At 44.6% G+C, this 24,860-nt stretch overlaps 1 protein-coding gene across 3 annotated transcripts in view; it reads left to right on the top strand.

Moving 5' to 3' along the window:
* The window catches only part of MYO18B (myosin XVIIIB), a 297,367-nt gene that overhangs the window by 219,077 nt on the left and 53,430 nt on the right, over positions 1-24,860 (top strand). For all 3 annotated transcript variants that reach the window (XM_031656039.1, XM_031656040.1, XM_031656038.1), the window contains exon 39: positions 1,992-2,177. In XM_031656039.1, the coding sequence (XP_031511899.1) occupies positions 1,992-2,177 (186 nt within the window). The remainder of the gene's footprint in view (positions 1-1,991; positions 2,178-24,860) is intronic.

Genomic DNA, 24,860 nt, shown 5'->3' with positions numbered 1-24,860 from the left:
CTCTGTAGGCCAATGACATGGGACATTTACAGAAGACATCACCATTGTCAAAATACTTTCACATCAGTCACTCCACTTGATGTTTGATACAGTCCTGTGAGGCAGGTAGGATAAGCCTTATCTGATGAGAAGATGACCCCAGAGAGGTCAAGTGACTTGCTCAAGATAAAGCCAGGCAGTGCGTGGGATAAGGTAGATTGACACCTGACCTTCACTTCCTCCTGGTTACAGGTTCCAATTTCTCCGCAGCCAGCTGGCTTCACCACAGTAAGACAGTGTGTCTAGACGGTTGTGAGGCTGCATTCCTCATTCTGAAACATTTCCCCCTGATCTCCCTAGGGACATTTGGTCTCCAATAAGGCTGCTATGGATGAAGAACACAGAGAAATTCTTCTTTGCTTTGACCCTCATTGGTTCCCAGAAATTCCTCAAGGTCTGACTGTCTCTGCAAATCACCATGAAACTTTGATCTACTATATTTTAAATGATTAAATATGTAAAGTTGGGCTATATCATATGCCATTTTAAAACTTGGTTCTAGCATAGTGAAATGATAGCAGAGGAGAAAAGAAAATGAGTGTGGGAAAACTTCAAATGGAAAGATTCTATCTCCAAATTCAATTTTCCCCTCTGCCGCCATGATTTGAATTTAGTAGAATCCTGGGTCTTTGAGGTGTAGTGATGGGGTACCTCAAAGACACAGTTTGAGAACTCCTTCCAGTCTTCCTGCTGTTCTTGGAATTGTTGCTGAACTTCATTTGAGAGGTGAACTGAATAGGAAAGCGTTTCTTTCAGGTTATTATTCGGTGTCTGATCTGCAGGCTGTTATCCCCACTGCCTGTGGCTGCAGAAAAAGGGCTCAGAGTCCTTAGCAGGGGCTTGAAATATTCATGTGGGCCCCGTCTTATGTCAACACTAGAGTATTTGCCCATCAGGATCGATTGGTTCTGGGCTTGTTGGCCAACTAATGAATTCTGCAGAACAGTCCTTGGGTTTGTTTTGTGTGGCACTTGTGATGGCCAAAGCACTTTTCTCTCTATTGTTTCATTGTGTCCTCAAGGATTCCCCATCCCCCCTGCCACCAGGAAAGGAAAAATGTCATAAAATAGTAGGGCTGAGCGTCATGAGAGATTACCTAAACACCCTCATTTTATAAATCAGGAAACAAAAACACATGTGGGGGAAAGATTTTTGACCTCAGCAGAGTTCTCTCTTCATTGCATCAGTCCCTCGAGATAAATAGGAGCTGCTGGGGGGGGGAAAAAAAAATTAATAATCCCCAACCCTTATCTGGCACATCCTATGTGCCAGGCACCCAAGCGTTCTGCATACCAAGAAATTAGATTCCGACAGTGTCCCTGGGACACAGGTACTATCATCATCCCTGTCTCTCAGAGGGGCTCAATAACCTGCCCAAGGTCACACAGCCAGCAAGAGGCAGAGGTGGGATTTGAACCCAGAGGGTCTTGGGGGCAAGGGTTCTCATAAATATGCTACACTGCCTCTCAGAATAGCAGTTATTTCATTTATTTATTTATTCGAGACAGGGTCTCTCTCTGTCACCCAGGCTGGAATGCAGTGGCATGATCTTGGCTCGCTGCAACTTCCACCTCCCCAGTTCAAGCAATTCTCATGCCTCAGCCTCCCAAGTGGCAGGGATTACAGGCATGCGCCACCACGCCCGGCTAATTTTTGTATTTTTTGTAGAGAAAGGGTTTCGCCATGTTGGCCAGGCTGGTCTCTAATTCCTGACCTCAGGTAATCCACCCGCCTTGTCCTCCCAAAGTGCTGGGATTACAGGCGTGAGCACTGAGCCCGACTGTCATTTTTTGCATGTTGTTAATTCTTCATTTTTGTAGCAGACATCAGCATTCTTATCCTGATTATAAAAACACAGGAAACTCGGCAAAGGATTTCTCTTTCTTAGGCTCCCTTGTTTCATACCCCTGGCCTCCAACTTCAAGGTGGGCATGTGTCTCTGCCCCTCCCAGGTCCTGGTGATCCGGCTTCGGGACAGCCTGATCAAGATGGGGGAGGAGCTTTCACAGGCGGCCACGTCGGAGTCCCAGCAGCGGGAGAGCAGCCAGTACTACCAGCGGCGGCTGGAGGAGCTGAAGGCCGACATGGAAGAGCTGGTGCAGCGGGAGGCGGAGGCCAGCCGGCGGTGCATGGAGCTGGTGAGTCCTGTCCCCATTGCGGGCTCTTAGCAACTGAGGGTTTGCAATGGGGTAGAGCCCCCCTTTCTTAAGACTTCTGAACGGGAGACTCATGGGTTTGGGTCCTGGGCCTCTGGGATGTGCCGGAAGCCAGGAGAAACCAGAAGGGGAGTGGGCTGAGACAACACTGTCATTGGCTGCAAACCCTGGGGGTGGGCCCAAAGTGGACCAATGGCATTCACTGCTGCCGGATGGCCCCCAAGTTCATTTACATATCAGATCCCAGACTTTCTTTTCCTGCTCCATTCATTCCACTCCAATGGCAGGAAGGCCTCGTACAAAAGAGGAAAGAACCGGTGTTTATTAATGGCCTATCTTTCACTGGGTCTCAACATCCATAATATCCTATAATCCTCATGTCAGCCCTGTGAAGTCAGAATTATTGCCCCCATTTCACAGATGAGGACAAACCGAGCCTTCCAAAAGGGGAGATGACTAGTCTAAGGCCACATCTGGTAAACATAGAGCTGTTTCTGGGCTGTTAGTAGCAACAACAAAAATAAAAGATACAAATGATGATTCAAGCCACCATGTGTGAAGTATTTCCTCCCTACCAGGTTCTGAAGGAAGCATTTCTCATCTAAATCCTCATTTCAGAACTGTGAGGTAGGTGCTGTCTTGATGTCCATTAAAAAGGTGGGGAAACTGATGCGTGGAGATATCAACTTGCCAAACTGAGGTTCCGAATGGTACGTTTGCTTGCCCAGGGTCACACAGGAGTAAGAATTTGAACCCAGGGCTGCCTAACAATGTAGTCTCTACTTTTAGTCACTAACTCATACTTTGCCTCCAGGATGGACCAAGGAACATTTATTTTTATTTTATTTTATTTTTCTGGAGACAGTCTTGCACTGTTGCCCAGGCTGGGGTGCAGTGGCGCGATCTCAGCTCACTGCAATCTCCACCTCCCAGGTTCAAGCGATTTTCATGGCTCAGCTTCCTGAGTAGCTGGGACTACAGGCGTGAGCCACCATGTCCGGCTAATTTTTTGTATTGTAGTAGACAGGGTTTCACTATGTTGTCCAGGCTGGTCTCAAACTCTTGAGCTCAGGCAATCTGCCCACTTCGGCCTCCCAAAGTGCTAGGATTACAAGTATGAACCACTGCACCCAGCCCCAAGGAACATTTTAAAATTTGTTTCCTGCCTAATGGGAAGGTTTCTCCATCATTCAGTGTGTTCTAAGAAGAACTGCACAGGTCACAGAGCATCTAAGAGTGTCTGTTCCACCTTTTCTCCATGGGGCCAGATATCACTAAGGTTCCAGATTTCTGATTCTGTGATCTGGCGGGTATCTGGCACCCCCATTGCCTACCATCATCCAGCCTTCTAGAGACAGCCCACAATATGCCAAGGCTTGGCCCAGAGGTCTCTCAATTACACTGGTTTTCTCCTTCCTGCATTGTCCACTCTGGTATTGTGAGAGGTCTCACCAACTTGTCCTTCCTGCAGCACATATATTAATATGTCCTGGGCCACTGTCTCTCACAGCCGGTGTCATCCCCGTCAGGCTTTTCTGTGAAGGGGCGGTAAGGCACCGCACAGAGACACAGGTTCCCAAAGTCCAGGCCTCCTGACTGGCAGTTCCTCCCCGCCTGTGGCCCTGGGAAAGAGAAAAGCTCTTTCCTCCAATTGACAGGATAACTTCCTCATTAACTAGCCCCGTTTCTCATGCAGCTGAGTGCCCCTCCTGGCAAGCTCTGGCTGGGAGGAGAGAACATCCCCAGCCTTTCTCCTCTGATGTCTTCTTTAACTAGCCAGGCACTCAGGCATTCTGGCCAGATCAAATAGTGATTTTCTTCCTCTCTGTCCCTTGATCTCTTTTTCTCTCTCGTCTTCTCTCCTTCCCTCTTTTCTCTCTTTCCTCTCCCTGTCCCCATTCCTGGGGCCATATTCAGATCTTAAAAGGCCCTGAAATACTGAAAAGATTATAGCGTAGTTCCCACACAGGAATCAAAATGGACACAACACAAAACCTTAAAGAGCTTGCGTGCATGCTGAAATTAGACCCGCGTCTGTCTCCAATTTCTGATGGCAAGATTCTGGATAAGTTTATCAAAGCTGAACTTTTCTCTTTAGTTTGGTGGGTGTGGTTGAAAGGAGTGTTCATTTCCTAGGATTGCCATAGCAAATTATCACAAGCTGCATAGCTTAAAACAACAGAAATTCATTTTCTCATTGTTCTGGAGGCCTGAAATCTGAAATCAAGGTGTGAGCAGGGCTGCACTCCCTCTGAAGACTCTGGAAGAGCATCCTTCCTTGCCTCTTCCAGTTTCTGATGGCTCCAGGTGCTCCTTGGTTTGTGGCTGCCTCAGTGATGGCTTTCTTCACATGGCTGTCTTTTCTGTGTATGTATGTCCCAAATATCCCTCTGCCTTTTTCTTATAAGGACAACTGTAATTGGATTCAGGGCTCACTCTAAATCCACGTTGATCTCACCTTAAGATCCTTAAGATCCTTACCTTAATCATATCTACAAACTCTTTTGCTTTTTTTTTTTTTTTTTTTTTTTTTTTGAGACAGAGTCTTGCTCTGTCTCTCAGACTGGAGTGCAGTGGCACAATCTCAGCTCACTGTAACCTCTGCCTCCCGGGTTCAAGCGATTCTCCTGCCTCAGCATCCCAAGTAGCTGAGACTACAGGCACGCACCACCACGCCCAGCTAATTTTGGTATTTTTAGTAGAGGCGGGGTTTCACCATGTTGACCGAGCTAGTCTGGAACTCCTGACCTCAGGTGATCCACCCTCCTTGGTCTCCCAAAGTGTTGGAATTACAGGCATGAGCCACCGCACCTGGCCTGCAAACCCTTTTTCTAAATGAGATCACGTTCACAAGTCCCAAGTGGAATTGTCTTTTGGAAGGCCACCCTCCAACCCCCTACACAAGAGGAAGGCACATTTCTGCTTGGTTGGTATTCTGAAGTTATCCAGTACATCCCGTCCTTTCCTTAGTGATCCTGTGGAAGAACAAAGCTCCACAGATAAGGTCAGGCCAGCAGCCTCTTCCAAATACTGCATGTCCCAAAACTCACCAACCTATTTGCTCTCAAATATTTCCTTTGCCTTTGAGCTCTGGGAAATTTCCACTGGGAGAAGAGAGGAAGTTATACTTTCTTGCATCGCTCATTTATTCATTCAACAAATACCTATTCAACACCAGCTATGAGGATGGCACAGGGGTAGGCACTGATGAGGAAGGGCAAGGAATCATAAGGTCCTTGCTGTGCAGAAGTTCTCAGTGTGCCCAAACCAGGGCTCAGTGGGAGAGTTAAGTCCTCGCTGTCATTGAAACTTGAGTCTTGCTGCTGAGGCCCCTCCTATAGGTGTGGCATCCTGGTACTGTCCCTGGCTTCTCAAGACAGATCATCCCATCTGTTCGTGTCCACGCCACCAACTTGCCTTCCCTCATCCCGTTTCTATAAGATAAGGGGCAGCTTCTTTGTGCCGTACATTCTCTAAACTATACTAAAATCCTGCAAGGCAGCCAGAACTTTGCTTCTTTCCTTCGTGCAATGTGTATTCATAGTTTTCACTGTGGGCCAAGCCCTGTGCTGGATGCCGGATACCCAGTGAGGAACAGCACACACCTTTGCCCCCTAGGAGCTCATACATGGAAATACATAACTGCATGAGAAAATACAACTAAGGCCATGGCTAGTGTACTTCGTACAAATATGGAGTTTCCTCCATCATGAGAGCTCAGAGCTTTCACAGGCAAAACAAGGGGGCATGCACTGTGATTTGAGGGACTTTAGAAGGCCAGTTGGCACCAAATCTCTCTCCCATATCCACTGTCACTACCACAAGTCCATTTCTTTGGGCAAAGTATTGCCTTCTCCTTCTTTCTTTTCTTTTCTTTTTTTAAATTGAGACAGGGTCTTAGTCACCCAGGATGGAGTGCAGTGGCACAGTCATAGCTCATTGCAGCCTCCTCCTCCTGGGCATAAGCGATCCTCCTGCCTCAGCCTCCAGAGTAGCTGAGACTACAAGTGCATACCATTGTGCCTGGCTAATTTTTCAATTTTTTAAAATAGAAATGGGGTCTCACTACTTTGACCAGGCCGGTCTTGAACTGCTGATCTCAAGCCATCCTCCAGCCCCCGCCTCCCAAAGTGCTGGGATTATAAGCATGAGTCACCGCTCCTGGTCTGTCTTCGTTTTTAGAATTCAAATCCTCCCTGGGAGGGATAGAATAAATTTCCTAACTCCACAGTCCAAGCATTGATTTATTCATTCCATCAACAAATGTTTATTGAGTCATTCTATGTTCAAGCCCTTCGCAGAAGTTGTCTACTTTAGCACTTAATGTCAACCTCAGCAAGTGGAGAACATGGAGGGGCCGGGGTGTGAGGTTGTCTAGGGCCGCAGGGTCAGGAAGGGCAGAGCTGGGACTGGTGTCCCATGTGTCCAATGCTAAAGCTATCACCAGGTCACCTGCTTCCCTTTCAACCCAACCTTGCTGAAAAATGGCTCTGCTGTGGAGACCAAAAAAGGATCCGGTGCTCTGGGCCCTGGTGAGCAGCGGGAAGGATGTTGATGGATCTCCTGTCCACATTCCTTTCCGCCTGTCCCCAGCCTGTACTATTTGTCACTGTTGGTGTTGGTTTAAAGGACTGTGAGTTGTTGCATGTGAATGATTTATACCCCCAGCTGACTCTCCGACACATCCAGATCAGGATCAATTACCCCTCCGGTGGAACTTTGCTTCCCAGAAAAAAGAAAAATGAGGTTTTGCCATTAATTTTAGTAAATGTACTATTCCTGGAGACTCCAGGAGCCATTATGGAGAAAATAATATTCTGGCTCTAAATCATTCCAGTCCCTTTGTCATTAGAGCGATGAAGCAACTCGTCTGCGGATGTATATCCTGTTGTTTTTCAGTAGTTACAGGGCCCAGGGGAAACCACCCTGGCCCCAGGACTGGGTAATCAAGGGGTGCCTGAGGAAGCTAGAAGTCCTGATGCTGACGGGAAGGCCTGACTTCGGCCTTCCAGGTGCACCTATTTCGGAGGCTGCACCTGTTGGGTTTTACCCTTCATCACCTTGGCCTGATTCTCTGGTTTTGACTTTCCCCTGATCCAGGTGTCCTTTTCACAAGTTCCCCAGGTCTTGAAAAACTTGCATGGTGCTTCTGCTTACTTTTCCTGCATCCATCCGGTGACCTGAGCTAGAAGTTGCAGCAGCCTGTCTCCCTCTCGCTCACACAGCTTAATGGTCAGACCTGTTGATTTTACCCTATTGAGGTGTTTTTCAATTCACCCCTCCTGACCCATTGTTGCTTATTCTGTCTTTATTTAAGTATCATCCCCTCCGGTCTGGCTTCTATAGTGACTTCTCACTTGTCTCCCCACTTTCCCTTCAGTCTTGCTCCTGCCTGTAGGAGATCTTTCAAGAGGGAGCGTAGCTTACTGTGTTATTTCTCTGCTAAGAAATGTTTTATGGGGCCGGATGTGTTGGCTCATGCCTTTTGATCCTAGCACTTTGGGAGGATGAGTGGGAGGATCATTTCAGACCTGGAGTTCAAGACCAGCCTGGGCAACATAGCAAGACCCCATCTCTATGAAAGAGAGAGAGAGAGAGAAAGAAAGAAAGGAAGGAAAAGGAAAGAAGAGAAAGGAAGGAATTAAGGAAGGAAGGAAGTAACAAAGAAGAATTTGCTAGGTCTGCTGGCATGTACCTGTAGTCCCAGCTACTCAGGAGGCTGAAGTGGAGGATTGCTTGAGCCCAGGAGTTCAAGGTTATGTGAACTGTGGTTGCACTCCTGCACTCCAGCCTGGGTGACAGAGCTAGTCTCTATCTAAAAAAAAAAAAAAAAAAAAAAAAAAAAAAAAAAAAAGACCTTCCATGGGTCACAGATCCCCACTGCCTTCAGAACAAAGTTCAAACTGCTTCCTATGACCTACAAGAAATCTAACCTTTCTAGGTTTTTCCACCTTTGGTTGTCTGCCTCTCATCCTCTTACCTGTTCTACTTAAGCATAAAGGCAGATGTTGAGGACTGCTATAGTTTCAATGTTTGTCTCTCAAGCATCATGTTGAAATTTGATCATCAGTGTTGGAGGTGGGGCCTCATATGAGGTGTTTGGGTCATGGGGGCAGATCTCTCATGAATGGCTTGGTGCCTCCTCATGGTAACAAGTGAGTTCTCACTGTGTTAATTCCCACCGGAGTTCCCCTGAGAAATGGCCGTTGGAAACAGCCTGCCACTTCCTCCTCTCTGTCTCGCTTCTGCTCTTGCCATGTGATCTCTGCACACATCAGCTCCCCTTCCCTTTCTGTCATGAGTGGAAGCAGCTGAGGCCCTCACTAGAAGCAGATGCTGGTGTCACACTTCTTGTGCAGCCTGCAGAACTGTGAGCCAAATAAACCTCTTTTCTTTATAAATTACTCAGCCTCAGGTATTCCTTTATAGCAACACAATTGAACTAAGACAAGACCCCAATGCCGTGTTACTCCTTGATTCACCACCTTTTCCTCATACATCCTGCTGCCTGCCTGTGCAACCTTAAAAACTCAAATATCAGATTAAGCACCTCCTTTGTGTTCCCATACCCTCTGTGCCCACCCCATCAATGCATGTGTCACTCAGTTACTGTAAATGCCAGTGTTCTTGTCTTCCTAGAAAGAGAGAGACCCTGAGAGAAGATTTTATTTGACTCAGGCTGCAACCTCCCTATCAGAGTCAGGTATAGGGTAGATGCTCAGTAATTGCTTGCTGAATAATTTTCTCAGCATTTTGAAGTTTTACATCTTAACAAATGACTCAGAAAAGTACATCTTAGAAATGGAAAATTTTAGATCAACCAACTTTTGTTTGTATCTTACTAGGTACCTAGCCCTGTGCCTGATGTTGTGGGAGATGCAAACATGGATGGACTAGGGACTGTGCCCTTGAATTGCTCAAGATCTAGAGAAGGAGATGCACGTATCCCTCAATAACTCTGACACAAGATGGGATGTGTGGGCAAAGGAAGAAATGGTTTCATACAAACAGGAGCCCTGGGGGAGATTGTATGGAGGATGCATCATTCATCTGAAACTTGTTTGGAGTTTCTTGAATGATAAAGCAAATACTGGCTGGCAGCTTTGGGGGAGCAGCAATCTAGTCCTGTTTATCGTTACTTCTCTCACTTGCATTCAGCAAATGTCTAGTGAATGCCTGCTGTGTGTCAGGCAATGTCCAGGCTGCCAGAGTCAGAGAGAAACGAGATACAGGGATATACACACAGACTCTTCACCCCTTTTTTCTCCTCTTCCTTCTTTCTCCTTGCAGCTCCCCTACTGCATGCCAGTTGCAAAATCTCTTCCTCCTCCCTCTTCAATCTGTTTTCTTTTGCTTTCCTTGTTCTTCCTTATTCTTCCTTAGCACCCACTTGTCTAGGTTTAGGCTTGCTATTTCTCTCTCTCTCTCTCATCTCTCTCTCATCTCTCTCTCTCTCTCTCTCTCTCACACACACACACACACACACACACACACAACTGTTTTGACCCATGTTGGGGGGAGGGTGTGTGTTAAATTTCTAGGCTACCATAGCAAATTATCAAAACCTGGATATCTTAAGACAACAGGAATTTATTGTCTCATAGTTCTGGAGGCTAGATGTCTGAAATGAAGATGTTGGCAGGGACATACTCCTCTGAAGGCTCTAGGGGAGAATCCTTCCTTCCCTTGGTGGCTCCAGGCATTCCTTGGCCTTTGGGCTGCATCACACTTATCTCTGCCCCTGTCTTTATATGGCCTTCCCCTCTTCTCTTTCTGTCTCTGTGTGTATCTCTCCTCTTCTTGTAAGGACACTAGTCATTGAATTCAGGGCCCACCCTAATCTAGTATGACCTCAGCTTAACTCATTACTTCTGCAAAGACCCTATATCCCAATAAGGTCACATTCTGAGTTTTTAGGTGGATATGGATTTTGAGGGGCACACTGTTTAACCCACTATAGAGTGGTTGGAAAGAGCATTGGGCTTGGAGTATGATACCTCAGACAGCCAAGTTAACATTGAAGCAACTCAGTTTCCTCATCTGTGAAATAAGCATAATATGGCCTATTTTATTGTGTAGGTATGGGGATTAAATGAGATAATGTATATAAAAGTGTCAAATGACAGCCCATAATAAGCACCTAATAGATGGTACTTTATTTTCTTTCTTCCTTTGAGTTTCTGATTTTCTCCTTCCACTCAAGCTTTATCATATTCTCCCAGCCCCACTTCCACAGCCATGCAATGCCCGTGATGGTGGATGGCAGTGATGTTAATAAGATCTAATATTTGTTTATCATATACTGTGTGGTGGGTACTGGGCTAAGTACTTTACATGAATCCTCTGTTTTGAGAACTTGTTTGGAGGTTTGGAGGCATACCCTTGACCGAAGACTGGTCCTCCTCTGTCAGAGACGGTCATCCTCTTCAAGTGTGTGGCTTTGGGAAGGATGTACATAGAGTGGTGAGCGGGGAAGGGGACACCTGCCCAGCCAGCTAGATCAGCCAGATCAACCTTGGTGATCAATAGGGTGACAGATGTTACAGCTAGATAGCCCTGACCTCCGAATCCTCTATTTTGAGCCTCACCATTGGAGGTAATTGTCCTTATTTTATTATGAAACAAACTAAAATCCAGACAGATAAAGCAGGTTCTCCAAAGTCACATTCCTAGTAAATGGCAGAGTCAGAATTTGAATGCAGGTCTGACCGACTCGGTGAATTTTAGATACATAGTGTTTACGTGCTCAAGTATAATTTTTAAAAATTAATAATATATGTTAATACTGCTTTTGATTCTGTAATCTAGACTTTCTCAACCTTGGCATTATTGACATCTAGGATCAGATAATTGTATGTTGTGAAGACTGTCCTGTGTGTGGTAAGATATTCAGCAGCATCCCTGCCCTCTACCTACTAGAGGCAAATAACATTTCTGCCCCATTTATCATAATAAAAAATGTCTCCAGACATTGCCAAATGTCCTCTAAGGGGCAAAATCACCACCTGTTAAGAGCAACCTGTCTGAGCTAATCCTCACCATAACCCTTTAGTTAACACCTATGATAACTCCCCATTTTATAGATGATTAAACTGAGGCTCAGGGAGGTGCTGTGCCCAAGGTCACAGGGCAGCTGGAGAAGGGGGAACATCAGGAAAGGAGAAAGTCAAGAATGGAAAGAGGCAGAAATTAGACTCCCTACCCTTGTAGGAAAAAAACTGGTAGCGGTTCCAGCAAAATCCAATCCCAACCTTCCTGAGACCCAGCGGTGACTTCACAGCAGAATCTAATTCTGAGTGGAATTGAAGGCCTTGCTGCAGACTGTGTACTTTTAATCACGTTTAAATAAAACATGGGACCATGGGTGTGATCTCCTCACTGAGCCTGGCTTGTCAGCCGCCTGGGCAAAGTCATAAATAGTTAATAGACAACCACTTATGGCTCTACTTCTGTTAAATCTAGCATCAATTATATATGGTTCATGCATTATTTATTTGGTGTTACTTTGGGGTATATCTTCCACCTTCAGGGGGAAAAGTGTAAAGAATGTGAGGCGTAGAGCAGATTCGAGGATGGCTCGTTCCCCTCCGTATTGATCAATTTGTGACGGCCTTGTTCCCCTCTGTATTGGTCAGTTTCCCTCGAAGGAAAAAGCCCATTGATGATGAGGAGGTGATTAGGAGGTGAATTTGGATCTAAGAGGACTTTACTAGACCACCAGGAAAAAAGATTGGGGTGGTGTTGTGTTGGTAAATGTTTAACAACTGCCTTTCCAGGGCAGGTGGATTCCTGGCTTGTAGTGTTTGCCAATTTCTGTGGTGTAAATTCTCCCTCCAGGGCTGATTTCAACCTGACTACATGATGTCACCGAAGGCAGAGTTGGGAAGCCATGCACAGTAGTGCATCATTGTATATCATTTCCACCATACAGGTACAATAAGCACAAATACCTTCAAAAGCATCGTCAGAGCAAAACGTTAGCAAAATAATTAGAAAGCGATGTGTTTTGAGTATGTATTACCTTTGTTTTTCATACTATGTATTTAGTCGTAAGCTTATATCATTTAATCTTTAATAATAGCTGTGTTTGACAAGTGGCTTGCAAAATTCCCTAAAATTTAGCTATCAGCTCTTGCCAGCCAATATGAGCCACTTCCCACACACCCATGACCTGGAGTCTCCTCGGGGTGTTGTCCCCATACCCTGTTAGAAGGCGGTTGGTGGAGTGGAAGGAGTGAAAATTTAGAGTCAGAAGGCTCTTAATCAAGTCTCATCGCTTACTGACTGTCTTTTTAAGCAAGATTACTTCACCATTAGAAATCTGTCCTTCTGAGCATACTCTTTTAACTCATGTATGAAATAGGTGCAGTCACGTCTCCTGGAAAAGACTAAAACAAGTAATTTATGCCATGCTTCTAGATCTGCCTGTCACATAACTATCCCCAAAAGCACAGCTGCTTCTCTCTCCCTCTTCATTTTCTCCTGCCTTCTGAGAATCTGAACATAGCAGGTAGGGGCCTTAGGAAGCCCAAAGTCAGGTTCTGTTTTTTGTTTTGTTTTGTTTTGTTTCTTTGTTTTCATTTGCTTTAATTTTTTTTCCACTCCCGAACCATGTTTTCAAAAGTCCCCCTCCATCTACTTACTCCATGGTATTCACCAAACCCACAGTGAAGGGGTTCATTTCAGAAAGCCCTTGGTGTTTTCTCCCTGCAAATGGCTATGAACTTGAAAGCGTAAAGATGAATTATTCTGGCTGGGAACTGAAGTATTTAAAAAGGCATTCCATATGGAGGGCATTTGGGGCCATGAGCTGGGTGTAAATAACACGTTTTATGGCTCTCCTGACAGGGAGGTAGCCCTCCTAATTACTGCCCTGTTATCTCCGTGGGATTCAAAATGACCCAACACGCTTATAAACTCCGTGTTCACAGATTTCCTTTTAATGCCTACTCCTAATGGCCTCCCGCATGCTCAGAGAGCTGACAGGGGAAACCGCGTGTATTTCTGTCACTCCCCCCGCTTCTAGGCACTGTGGTCTCCTGTTTGTTTCCCTACAAAGGTTTCTGTACAAAGGAAACTTAGTCCTAATAGGCATTTAGGTGCTGCCAGCCTCAGACACGTTTCTGAAAGTGAATTCTCCCAAGCTGTCTTTATCTCACATGGTGAATGTGCTTGTCTCAATTCAAGAGGTGTTACCATCTAATGAAATGAGTTTCTTTGCGTCTGGCTCTGAGATGAGTTATCCTGATAATAAAATCTATTACCAAAAGCCTACCTAGGAATAATTGGGTCTATTACTCCCCGACTTGTGGCTTTGTTTCTGCATTGAAAACAGGCTCTCCAGCAATTAATCAGAATTTAAAGTTGCTAATACCAATTACAAATAATGCTCTGAGGCTCAAGATGGCAAACAGAGGAGCAGATACTAATCTTGCCCCTTGAGATTTTATCAGTTGAACTTTTGTCACTTCAGACTTGCTGGAAATTAGAGTAACTTAACTCCGCAAAGTTAATTACTTAAAAAAGGAAGGGGGGAGGTATTGATTGAATATGGCAGGAGTATATTAAATTATTCAAATATATCCGATTTATATTGTTGAGATGAGATTATGTTTCACTTAATTGTATGCCAGGGAGGCTTAGGAACGTTAGTCTCCTTGGTAAAAAGCTTGATCATTGTTATGATTTGACGTCTTTAAAAGATAGTGGTCCCAAGGAAATCCAGGGGGACCCCAAAGTCAGACACTTCCATGTTTTTGATCCATTTCCAAAGTATAATTCAGTTTGAAGGGTAATTCTCTTTTGACTGTTCTTTTTTGGCAGAGCTTAATAAGAAATGGAGAGGGGATCTCAGAATATGAGTATCGACCAAGCAGTTGGGAAGCAAAATGGTTTTTTTCGGAGAATTGGCTGGTTCGGAATTGAAAGTGTATTTAGTGGGAAAAGATGAATATAACTTGTCTAGATTATGGCTCTTTTAGTTGTAAGTGACAGAAACAAAATTAAATTGGCTTAAGCAAAAGGAAATTTATTGACTCATGTAATGAAAAAGTGTCATGACCTCTGGCTTCAGACTCAGTGAACTTCAGGGACTCAAATGATGCCAACAGGCTGAATTTGGTGTGCTGGGGTCAACCTGTATCTGTTTGCCAGAGCTGACTGTGTCCATCTCTTCCCAATTCCGTGCTCCATGACATCACATTGGTAGCCTGACATTGGCCATTGTGGGATTATTTACACTATGGAAATTGGCAGATGTTGCAGATCAAGGATTTCCACTCATCCCCACCGTCAGTTTTGAACATTTACCAGCACACCACCGACTGAATCCTTCCCTCCCCATCTCCTTGGAGTTGGTTGCCATTCTCAGACAGGCTTTCCCTTCCTAGTGACAACAGAGTTAGGCTGACAAACAAGGCTATCAACCTCAACAAGAAGAGGGCCCCTTCCACCCAACAGCTCAAACAAAGGCCGAGAAGTAGAATCTCATTGATTCTGATTGGTCTGGTTTGGGTTATATGCCCACACCTAAACCAAACACTGGTACTTGAAGGGTACAGGCTGGATTGAACAGTTGTGGGGTACATGCCCAGCCCTGAATCCAGGAGTAGAGTCAGCTCCACCCTAGCCATGTGGATGGAGAGTAGAGGAAGAATAGATTCCCCCAAAGAAAATTGAAATGTTAGCGCCAGAAGGAGGAGAAATGGTTTCCAAAAAGCCAAAGCCTTTGGATGCCCACGGCGGAGGCCACATTGGTGGGCCTTGACTCTTGCAGAGATCTCTCTGCCTTGCCGCAGGCCCCTTCTAGGTTTTATCTTCTCCGCTTGTGTTCCTGCCTCCTGCTTGACTTTTTCCTCTTCCTTTTTGTATATTTTCTGTTACTCCTGGGGCTGGGACATCCCATAAGTAGGGTGGATCAAAGAAAGGAAATGGAGGCCAGACGTGGACAGCCTAAATTCCGTTTCTGTTTTCTCAAGGGGGTGGCTCACACAGTAGGAGGAGCTTGCCTTGAAGCCAGGAAGTCTGGGTCCGAGCCACACTTCTGCCTCTAACTGACTCTATGGCCTTGGGCATGTCTCTTCCCTTGCTGGACTCACCCTCTCTCTCTGTAAAATGGACCAGATGACTTTTAGAGTTCTTTCTGCTGAGACCCCTGGGCAAGCCCGGAGCTGACTGGTCATAGAGTTGCAAGCTTTGAGTGTGTCTCTAAGGGCTGATAGTCACGGTGGCAGCCTCCCCTGAAACAAGCACATTCCTACACCCCAAGAGCGATGCACAGAGTCACACAATCTCAAACCTGAAAGTGCCCAGGCCTCTTCATTCCAACTGTCTTCTCCAACCTCAGACTGGTAGAAATTCCATCTCTCTGATGCAGCTGTGGGGTTGGGGAAATTACTACCTCCATGGACAACGACATTCCCATAGACCTCCCCTTCTCCATCCCGTTCTAGATTGATTCTATACCTACCCCACAACTGGATTCCAGATGTGTCACCTTATCTCTTGGAGACAGGGTTTCAAAGGGCAGAGAGATATCCCTTGCTTATCTCGCCTGGGAGGTAGCAAGGAGTTATCCAGAGATTACCATGCTTTTTTCTTCTTTTAAGTAGCCAAATCTTATTTTAAATCCATAGCTGATACAGATTTGTGGTAAAAAAAAGCAGAGCTTCCCATTAGGGCTCACCTACTCTTCCATCCTGGCCCCTGAGACAGCACCACAAAATACAGCTTAATAACCTATGGTCAGATCTGGCTGCTCTCCTGATTTTTATGAATAAAGTTTTATTAAAACATAGTTACAAACATTACATTTTCTATGACTGCTTTGGGGCTACAAAAGCAGAGAGGAGTGTTTGTGATAAGACCATTTGGCCTACAAAGTCCAAGATACATACTACCTGGTCCTTTACAGGAAAAAAAAAAAAATCACTTACTTTTGCCCTAGAACATTGCTTAGCACATAGTAGGCATAAAAAAATGCATGCCGAGAGAAGAAAAAGCTTGACAGAAAGGACAAAGAACTGGGAGTAAGGAGACTTAGATGCAAATCTCAGTTCCATCATGTCCTTACTTTGTTTCTTTAGTCAAGGCACTCACTTTCTCTGTTTCCCTGTTAACTCATAAAATGGAGATAATTACTACAACTGCTTCACAGCATTGTGGGGATTACTTAATAAAATAATGTATTTAAATACTTATTACAGTGCCTGGCACAAAGTAAGCCCACTATCATCATCATCGTAATCACCATCATCATCGTTATCGTCATCATCGCCATATCATCTTCATCACCACCACCGTCACCACCAACACATCATCTTTTCCACCATTCCCACCATCACCATCACCTCCATTGTTACCGCAACCATTGCCATCATTATCTTCATCACCGTCATCATCACCACTACTGCTTGCATCATCATCACCATCATCATCAATCGTCATCTTCATCACCACCATCATTATCATCATTATCATCACCATCATTAGCACCACCACCATCATGAAAATTATTATTACCACCTCTAACCACGATGACTACCACCATTATCATCTCATTATCAGAGTGAGACCAGAATCAAAGAGCACTGTAGAGCTCCTTCAAGAGTAGGCAAGCCCTGTGACTTAGAGCAGGCATAGAAGTCTAGGCCAGTGGTTGAATTATTTTCTATTTGAAAATTCTGGGAATGACGTCCCCAAATGCTGTATACCCCACCTTGTGACCTGTGAGTTCACAGATGCCTCCTTCTTTGTGCTCAGTGTCCTGAGTGTCAGCTTCATTGGAATTCTGCCCTTTCTCCAGCCTTGTCTTGGCTGCATTCCAGGTAAATGACTGGGAGCCCATCCTGCTGCTTGTCACCTCTGCCGCCCGCCCGCTTGGATAATTAGAATCAACACATTCATTTCCCTAACAGCATTCTCATCTCCCCCTCGCAAAGTTTTCAAATGGAAAAAGAAAGGCAAAAACAAGCTACATCTGTCCTCGTTCAGGCAATTTGCAGCTGTCTGCAGCTGACATCTACCCAGCTGGGCGGCAGAACTAGCTTTCCTGTTTGCTTTTGGTGGAAGATGATGTGGTTGGTGCTGTTATTAAAGTTTGGCAGCGGTTTGGAGACAAAGCGTCCTGCTGGAGAGAGACTTATAAACAAACACTCAGGGGGAATCCTTCAGGCTCCTGCCTTTGTGAGCTAATTGCTTGGTGGGTGGGGAGAAGAAAAAAGACTGATGTCACTTTTCAGCACACAAAAGGAAAGGAACTCAAGAAAGAAGATGATTTCCGGTTTTCACTTCTTTCTGAGAGCCTGCTGAGTTTGCACGCAGGTAGCAGCTGGATGCTCTGATCCAGGGACTGGCGAGTATTTTCTGTAAAGGGCCCAGGTAGTAAATATTTTAGACTTTGTAGTCCATACTGTCTCTGTCACAACTACTCGACTCTGCTGTTGTAGCACAAAAGCAGCCCTAGACAGTATGCAAATGAATGAATAGATGAGCGTGGTTGTGTTCCAATAAAACTTTATTTAGAAAAACAGATGGTGGACTGAATTTGGCCCACAGGCTGTAGTTAGCTTACTTGTTCTGTGCTCGGTTGGAAGAAGTGGAGTTGGAGGCAGACAGCAGAGCTGGATTTAAATCTTGTCTCTATCTCTTTCAAGCACCTGTCGTCTTTGAGTCTTTGTTTCTCCGTCTGTAGAATGGGTTATCAGGTAGTTGGGAGATTAGAATGTTTTGCACGTGTTAAGTGGTCAATCAATTGTAATTCTTTGCGGTACTCACCCACTGACCCCAGCCAAAAAACATGAGAGAGTAAAACCAAATAAAGAAGGCTGTCTGCTTTCCTGTTGGCCCCAGCTATGGTTACAGTTCAGTGATGCAGATCTTTTTGTAGCTCATTTGAGAGTCTGGCAGCTCTGAGTTTCCCAGGATGATCCTTCTGTTGTCTGTTCCTACCAGTGCCTTCCCACACCAAGATGCCTTCCCGCGTTCAGACTATTTCGTTTCCATCACAAAGGCGTGGCCTCAGTTGAGAAATCCCAAGTATGCAAGTTAAGATTCTGTTTATGCACTTTTGTTGTTTAGGGAGAGTAGTTTTTGTTGTAGTTTAATGTTGGGCCAGTGTTAAAGACTTGTTGTCTGTAAGCCAAAGACATGGCTGAATGTCAAATCTAATCACCATGTTTGCATTTTAACTGGTATGATTTTCAGGCAAGGTCCTAGGGACAATTCAGACTTCTGTGTGCTGATACTCATAGTTAAGGTTCACTTAACCTGAAAGGGCAAAACAATAATAATTTTTTTTTTTTAGTAGAGATGGGTTTTCGCCATGTTGGCCAGGCTGGTCTCGAACTCCTGACCTCAGGTGATCCACCCGCCTCCATCCTCCAAAGCGCTGAGATTCATACCACTGCACTCCAGCCTGGGCGACAGTGAGACTGTCTCAAAAAAAAAATTTATATATATATATATACACACACACATACATTTTATATGTTTATATATGACTCACAGATCATTATATATATATTCTATGAATACGCGCGCGCGCGCACACACACACACACACACACACACACACACACACACACACAGGAAAAGTGTGACCAGAACCCCAGTTTGTGATTCTGTGGTTGGTTGCTTGTTTGGTTTGCTTCTGTTAAGGATGTCAGCTGGAGGTTGATTTTAAGTTGCATTATGTATAGCTTGTATTTACTTGTTATTATTACTTATATAACAGCCTATCATTTATGCCAGGCCTGAGCATGTTTTACACCTCATGTCATTTAATTCTCTTCCATTTCGTGTGACTTATGGCTTTACTTTTCAAAGTATATTCGCAGATCAGCAGCCTTGGCTATAGAAATGTAGAGTCTCAGGCTCAGCCCCACACCTTTGAGTCAGAATTGGCTTTTTTTTTTTTTTTTTTCTCATATCATCTTCTCTTTATTGCCTTTTCATCAGAATTTCCCAAAATATTTAAATTTATATACCCAGAATTGGCTTTTTAACAGGGTCCCAGGTGACTCCTAGGCACAGCAGCCATGGCAGGAACCCTGATATAGGTATGTCATTGCACTGAATTGCAGGTGAGGAGACAAAGGCTGTGAGAGGTTAGAGACAAGATCTTGGTGGGGCGTGGCGGCTCACACCCATAATCCCAGCACTTTGGGAGGCCAAGGCAGGCAGATCACCTGAGGGCAGGAGTTGGAGACTGCCCAACTCCTGTTCGCCTGGCCAACATGGCGAAACCCCATCTCTACTAAAAATACAAAAATTACCTGGGCATAGTGGTACATGTCTGTAATCCCTGCTACTCCAGATGCTGAGGCATGAGAATTGCTTGAATCTGGGAGGTGGAGGTTGCAGTGAGCTAAGATCATGCCTCTGCACTCCAGCCTGGGTGACAAAGTGACTCTGTCTCAAAGGAAAAAAAAAAAAAAAGAGAGAGAGAGACAGGATCTCCTCCCATGCAGATCTCACCCACACAATCCACTACACAATGTAGCTATGGTTTCTGCCTCTGTATTACTGATTTGTTTTTTTGCTTCTAGATCTTATTTCTCACTATCTACTTCTTATTGTTAAGCATCACTTTCTTCTTGGTGCTTCCAGTGTGGGTTCCAGAAGCTAACCACACACTTAGTAGGTGTTCCAATATTTACTAATTGCTGAGTGACCCCATGAAACATTCACAAATGCAAAAGTGAGAGCTTGTTCTTAAAAATGGGGTGGTGGTGGTGGCCGTGAATATCAATCAAAAGGGTTTCCTGAGCACATCTGCCCTTCGGGGCTTTGCATTTTTAGAACGTAGAATAATAGCATCTCTTAGAACCTTCTGCCCATAGAATGTAGAACAGGACAGAACGCAATGACTCTTGGCCTGGAGTTCCTCCAGTTTTCTCCCATGGGGTGATTTCAGCAGATAGAACAAGTGAAGTGCCATAATTTCTCTGATATTTAGATTATTTTCTATCTCTCTATAACATATATGAATACCCTAGGATGGTGTTGTCGAACATGGTAGCCACCAGCCTCATAGGGATATTTAAATTTATTTGAAGTGGAATAAAATTTAAAATTCAGATCCTCAGTCACACTGGCCACACATCAGGTGGTCAATAGCTATGCGTGGCTAGTGGCTACCATATTGGACAGCAGGCGTGATCTCAAACAGGCATAATCCTTGTATGCATAATCCAAATGCTTTCTTTGTGTTCCCATCTTATTTGCAATTGCCTCCCAGACTTCTCCCTAGGGTGGAGGCGGCTATACCACGTGCCACTTCCTTTCCAATCCCTTTTGAACTCACGTGACTTTTCTCATCATCATATCATTGTCACAAGCAGGGGGACCCGTTTCTGGGGCAACAAAGAGTAATGCATACTCAACTGAGCCTCTCTTGGTCCCACAGCTCTTTTGGGTCAAATCTCACTTGTGTCTTAGGTCATCCTAGTCTTAGGACAGTGAGGAGGCAAAGGTCACCATCTCCCATCTGTATTTCATCCATTTTTTCCACAAGGTTCCATCCACTTGCATTTTTTGAAATATTAATTTACTCACTAAACTCTTTTATGTCTGCTAATTAATGTTCACACCTTTTCTTCCTCTAATACAACAGCATCTCTTAATTATCAATATGGCCACTCAAAAATTAGACCCACTGAGTTCAGCATTTGGAATGATAGCATCCTAGAACTTTGATATGTAAGACCTTAGAGCCTTCAAGCCAGAAAATCCTAGGATTAATAGAATCTTGAATCGTTCGACACGCATAATATTAAAATCTTATTAAATTGAACCATATGAATTTGCCATTTGTATAGGTCAAAATTGGTTCAACATAGCTGATTGTAACTGGCTCAACCTAATAGAAATATGGACTATTGAAATCTATACATTCTTAGAATTGTTAGCTCCTAATGCTATACAATTTTAGAACTTTAGGATTTTAGAACAGGGGCGGCTAGTAAACTTTTTCTGCAAAGGACCAGGTAGTAAATATTTTCAGTTTTGCAAACCATAGAGTCTCTGTCTCAACCTCCGAAGTCTGTCATTATAGCATGAAAGAAGCCACAGATAATGCATAAATGCATCGTTGTGCTCCAATAAAACTTGATTTACAAAAACAGGCAGGAGGCCAGATTTGACCTGAGGGTTGTAAATTGCTGCCCCTGTTTTGGAACATAAAACTGAAATTGTCCCACCAAGCACTTGGATGTGCACAGGAAACTCATAGACCTCTCCCGTGGTTCCAAAGGGTCCCATTCAAATGTGGAGCCATTTTAAGCACAGTTTTGATTGGTTCAGTCTACTGTCTGTCCCAGGGCAGTGTCTGGCCTCCAGAGAGGGAATCAGGGGGGAGGAAGGAGACTTCGGAGGCTGTGACCAAAGTGATCCCGGGCACTGGGCGAGAGAGTCAAAGAGCCATGTCCCAGAGTTGGAGAAAAATGGGGGAGACCATTGGAATCAATGCCTGACTTCCAAAGTGCTGGAAGACCTTGCGGGTCAAACCCCTGGATCAGAAACAAAAGATGATCCTGAGTGCCTGGGAGGGCAGAATTGATGGGCCTGGCAAGAGTCAATGGGCCCCAGCTGCGAAGCGAATTTGATGAGGCTGTTCATCCAAGAGGCGTGCACAACCAGGCCGTAACCTTGAGATGGGGAGGTAAAAGAAAGAGAGCACACCGCTTAGCAGTTGTTTCTCTTTCCTGCTGAGTCAATAAATGAATAAATGGACCATGAGTGGCCAAGTGGCTGAGATAATTTCAGACTCCATCAAAAGGAAGATCGCAAAAGTGTATGGAGGTAGCTTCAACGTCTTTATGTTCCGCCGCGGTGAGCCCCGGCATCCTAATATCATAGTCTGAGAGGCATCTGAAAGGGGGGGCAGAGGTCAGCCTGGAGATGAACATTTATTACATGTCTACTATGTGACGGGCACTGTGCAAAGTGCTTTCGATGCACCATCTAATTAAATCTGCACTTTCAACCTTATGAGCAAGGAAATATTTTTATCTCTATTTTACACATTTAACGAAAGAGGCTTACAAGAGTTGAAGTGATTTGCCCAAGGCCAGATAGCTAGGAAAGATTGACACCAACATATGTGATCACTCCAAAACATATGCTCTTAAGCACAATGTCTGCATTTCTCCAATATCACCTGTACACAGATCACCCGGGGATATTGTTAAGGTGCAGATTCCGACTCAGCAGGTTGGAGGCGGGGCCTGAGATTTGGCATTTCCAACCAGCAACCAGGTGGTACTGATGTTCCTGGCCCAGAGACCTCACTTGGAACAGCTGGTACTATATCATAGTTTCTCTTTATGCTGGACCCCCCAAAGTTACGAAAGGGGAGGTTTACATTTTTAAGATGAGGTCACACAGCAAACAGTGGTTTGTCCTGGATTCAAGTTCACATCTGTCTGACTCCAGAGTCCATGTCTTTCAAAAATAAAGTCTACTGCTTACCCTTATGCCTGTAGCTTGACCCTCAGCTGGGAGTGATTTTGTCCCCCCAGGGAACATTAGGAAATATCTGGAGATATTTTTGGCTGGCACAACCTGGGTGGGAGGTGCTGCTGATATCTGGTGGGTGGAGGCCAGAGATGGTGCTAAGCATTCTGAAATGTACAGCATAGCCCCGTCTAAACACCTACAAAGAATTATCTGCTCCCAAATATCCCTAATGCTGAGGTTGAGAAACCCTCCTTTCTCAAGACACTGCTCAGTGTCTTTTGGTCAGAAATAAAAATCCACCCAGAACCTCTCTCTTGAGGCCACTTCGTGTGCTTAATTTAGAGTTAGTGGATATTTCAACCAATTCCACTAAAAAATGGCCATGAATAAATAAGAGCTGTAACTACCAAAAAAGGCAATTATGCAATCAATAGGTGGAACTTTCCACTACTTTGAGATGAGGACTTGATGTTTACAACTCTGTAATATCCTTGTGCCTCAGCAGATGGAAACCAATCAAGTCCAGAAATCATTGTCTTAATTTTAGTCATTAACATGCCTGGCCGCACGCTGTTTATTGGCGTCTTTTGCTGTTTATGTTGCATGCTCCGTTTTCTCTGATGGTAGCTTTTGCCTTCACCCCATTTCTGAGGGAGATAGCATTGACTCTCATCCAAGCCTGGGGAGAGCTAGGATCTGGCATTGATCACCAACACCAATATCTCCATTCTATTCCTCCTTGATCAATTCTTGGAAGAACATATCTAATAATACATGACTATTGATGAGGCTTGATTTGCCTGAGAGGGATTGTTTCCCCCTTCTTACTCGAGCTCATTTAAGATGTTTCTTTGGCTTGTGGAAAATGCTGATTGGGGTTTCATTGTTGCGAGGTGATGGGATATGCCTGAAAAGAGAAGTGGGTCTCTGAAGAATGAAGAAACAGTATGATAAATAATTATCTCCTATGCATTCAGCTCTTTACAGTTTACAAAGCACCTGAATGTAACTTGGGCTGCATGATGCTCTGTATTGAAGATAGGTAAGGAAGTGACATCTATTGTAGAGTTGAGGGGCTGACTCCAGGATGTACTCACTGGTGCCTGGGGAATCTGAACAGATGTGGGATCCATTTCTTATGTCTTGCATTGGGTGTGATTCTCATTCTCACATCTGTGCTGTTTCACCCTGGCTTTGCCTATCTGCATAGCTGTTGGCATACAGTCATTTTAATCACCGGTGGCCTGGATGGCTTTATTCAAGGGGTGATCTGATTTTCCAACTCCTGTATTTGTATTTGTATTTGTATTTGTATTTGTATTTGTATTTGTATTTGTATTTGTATTGCTGTGTCTGCAACCCAAGTAGAGTCTCTCCTGGGACTGCTGTGAATGTACGTGGATGCTACACCAGGTTAAGGCCTAATGTCCCCCAGGGAGTTGTCACATTGGCAGTAGTGGTCGTATCTCATTCTTGGGCATGGTCAATGTGACTTATGACCTGACAGTGAGGAAGTGGGACATACGACGAGCATGTTTTTGTGGAGAGGAGACAGGAAGGACTGTGAGGCCCAGGCTGGGGCATTAAAATAGTTTGGCTAGTAGAGTATAGGGCAGATGCCTGGGTGGAGAGAATTGGGGGCACAGGGAAGATGGGGTGAGGGTGAGAAAGCATCAAAACAGAGGAGACCTCCCAGGTTGGCATATTGCACAAGCTGTCACTCAATAGTTGTAAGGATAAGAAAGTGAACTGATGTTTATTAAGCACTTCTTATAGTCTATGCAATGTGTCAAACACTTCCTCTCACCAGTGACTCTTCAGCTAGTCCTATAGCACAGCAATGCTATTATTATTCCCACTTTGCAGATGAGAAAACTGAGGGTCAAGTGGGTGGCAAGACTTGCTTGGGGTCACACTGCACACGGTGGAGCTGGGTTGCAAGCTTATGTCTGTGTGCATTGAAGGCCCATGTTGATAAGATCTGCTGCATACTGCCCAAGTTATGAATTTAGGGCAGGAAGAGTTTAAAGTTGAAGTATTTATGTGGTGACTTCTAAGTTCCGAGGACTGCATGAGGTATTTGGGATATAAGGCTGAGTACAACCTTATCATAAGGAGATTAGTATAGTAGGGAATTAGACATTAGCAAATAATTACAATCTGATGGGATATCTGTCTATCCTAGTGGCTTGTACAAATGCTGGGAGC

The sequence above is a fragment of the Papio anubis genome, chromosome 16 (genome assembly GCF_008728515.1).
Source record: "Papio anubis isolate 15944 chromosome 16, Panubis1.0, whole genome shotgun sequence".
In the NCBI taxonomy this organism is placed as follows: Eukaryota; Metazoa; Chordata; class Mammalia; order Primates; family Cercopithecidae; genus Papio; species Papio anubis.
Note: the sequence above shows the minus strand (reverse complement) of the source record. Positions and strands in the feature narration are given on the sequence as shown.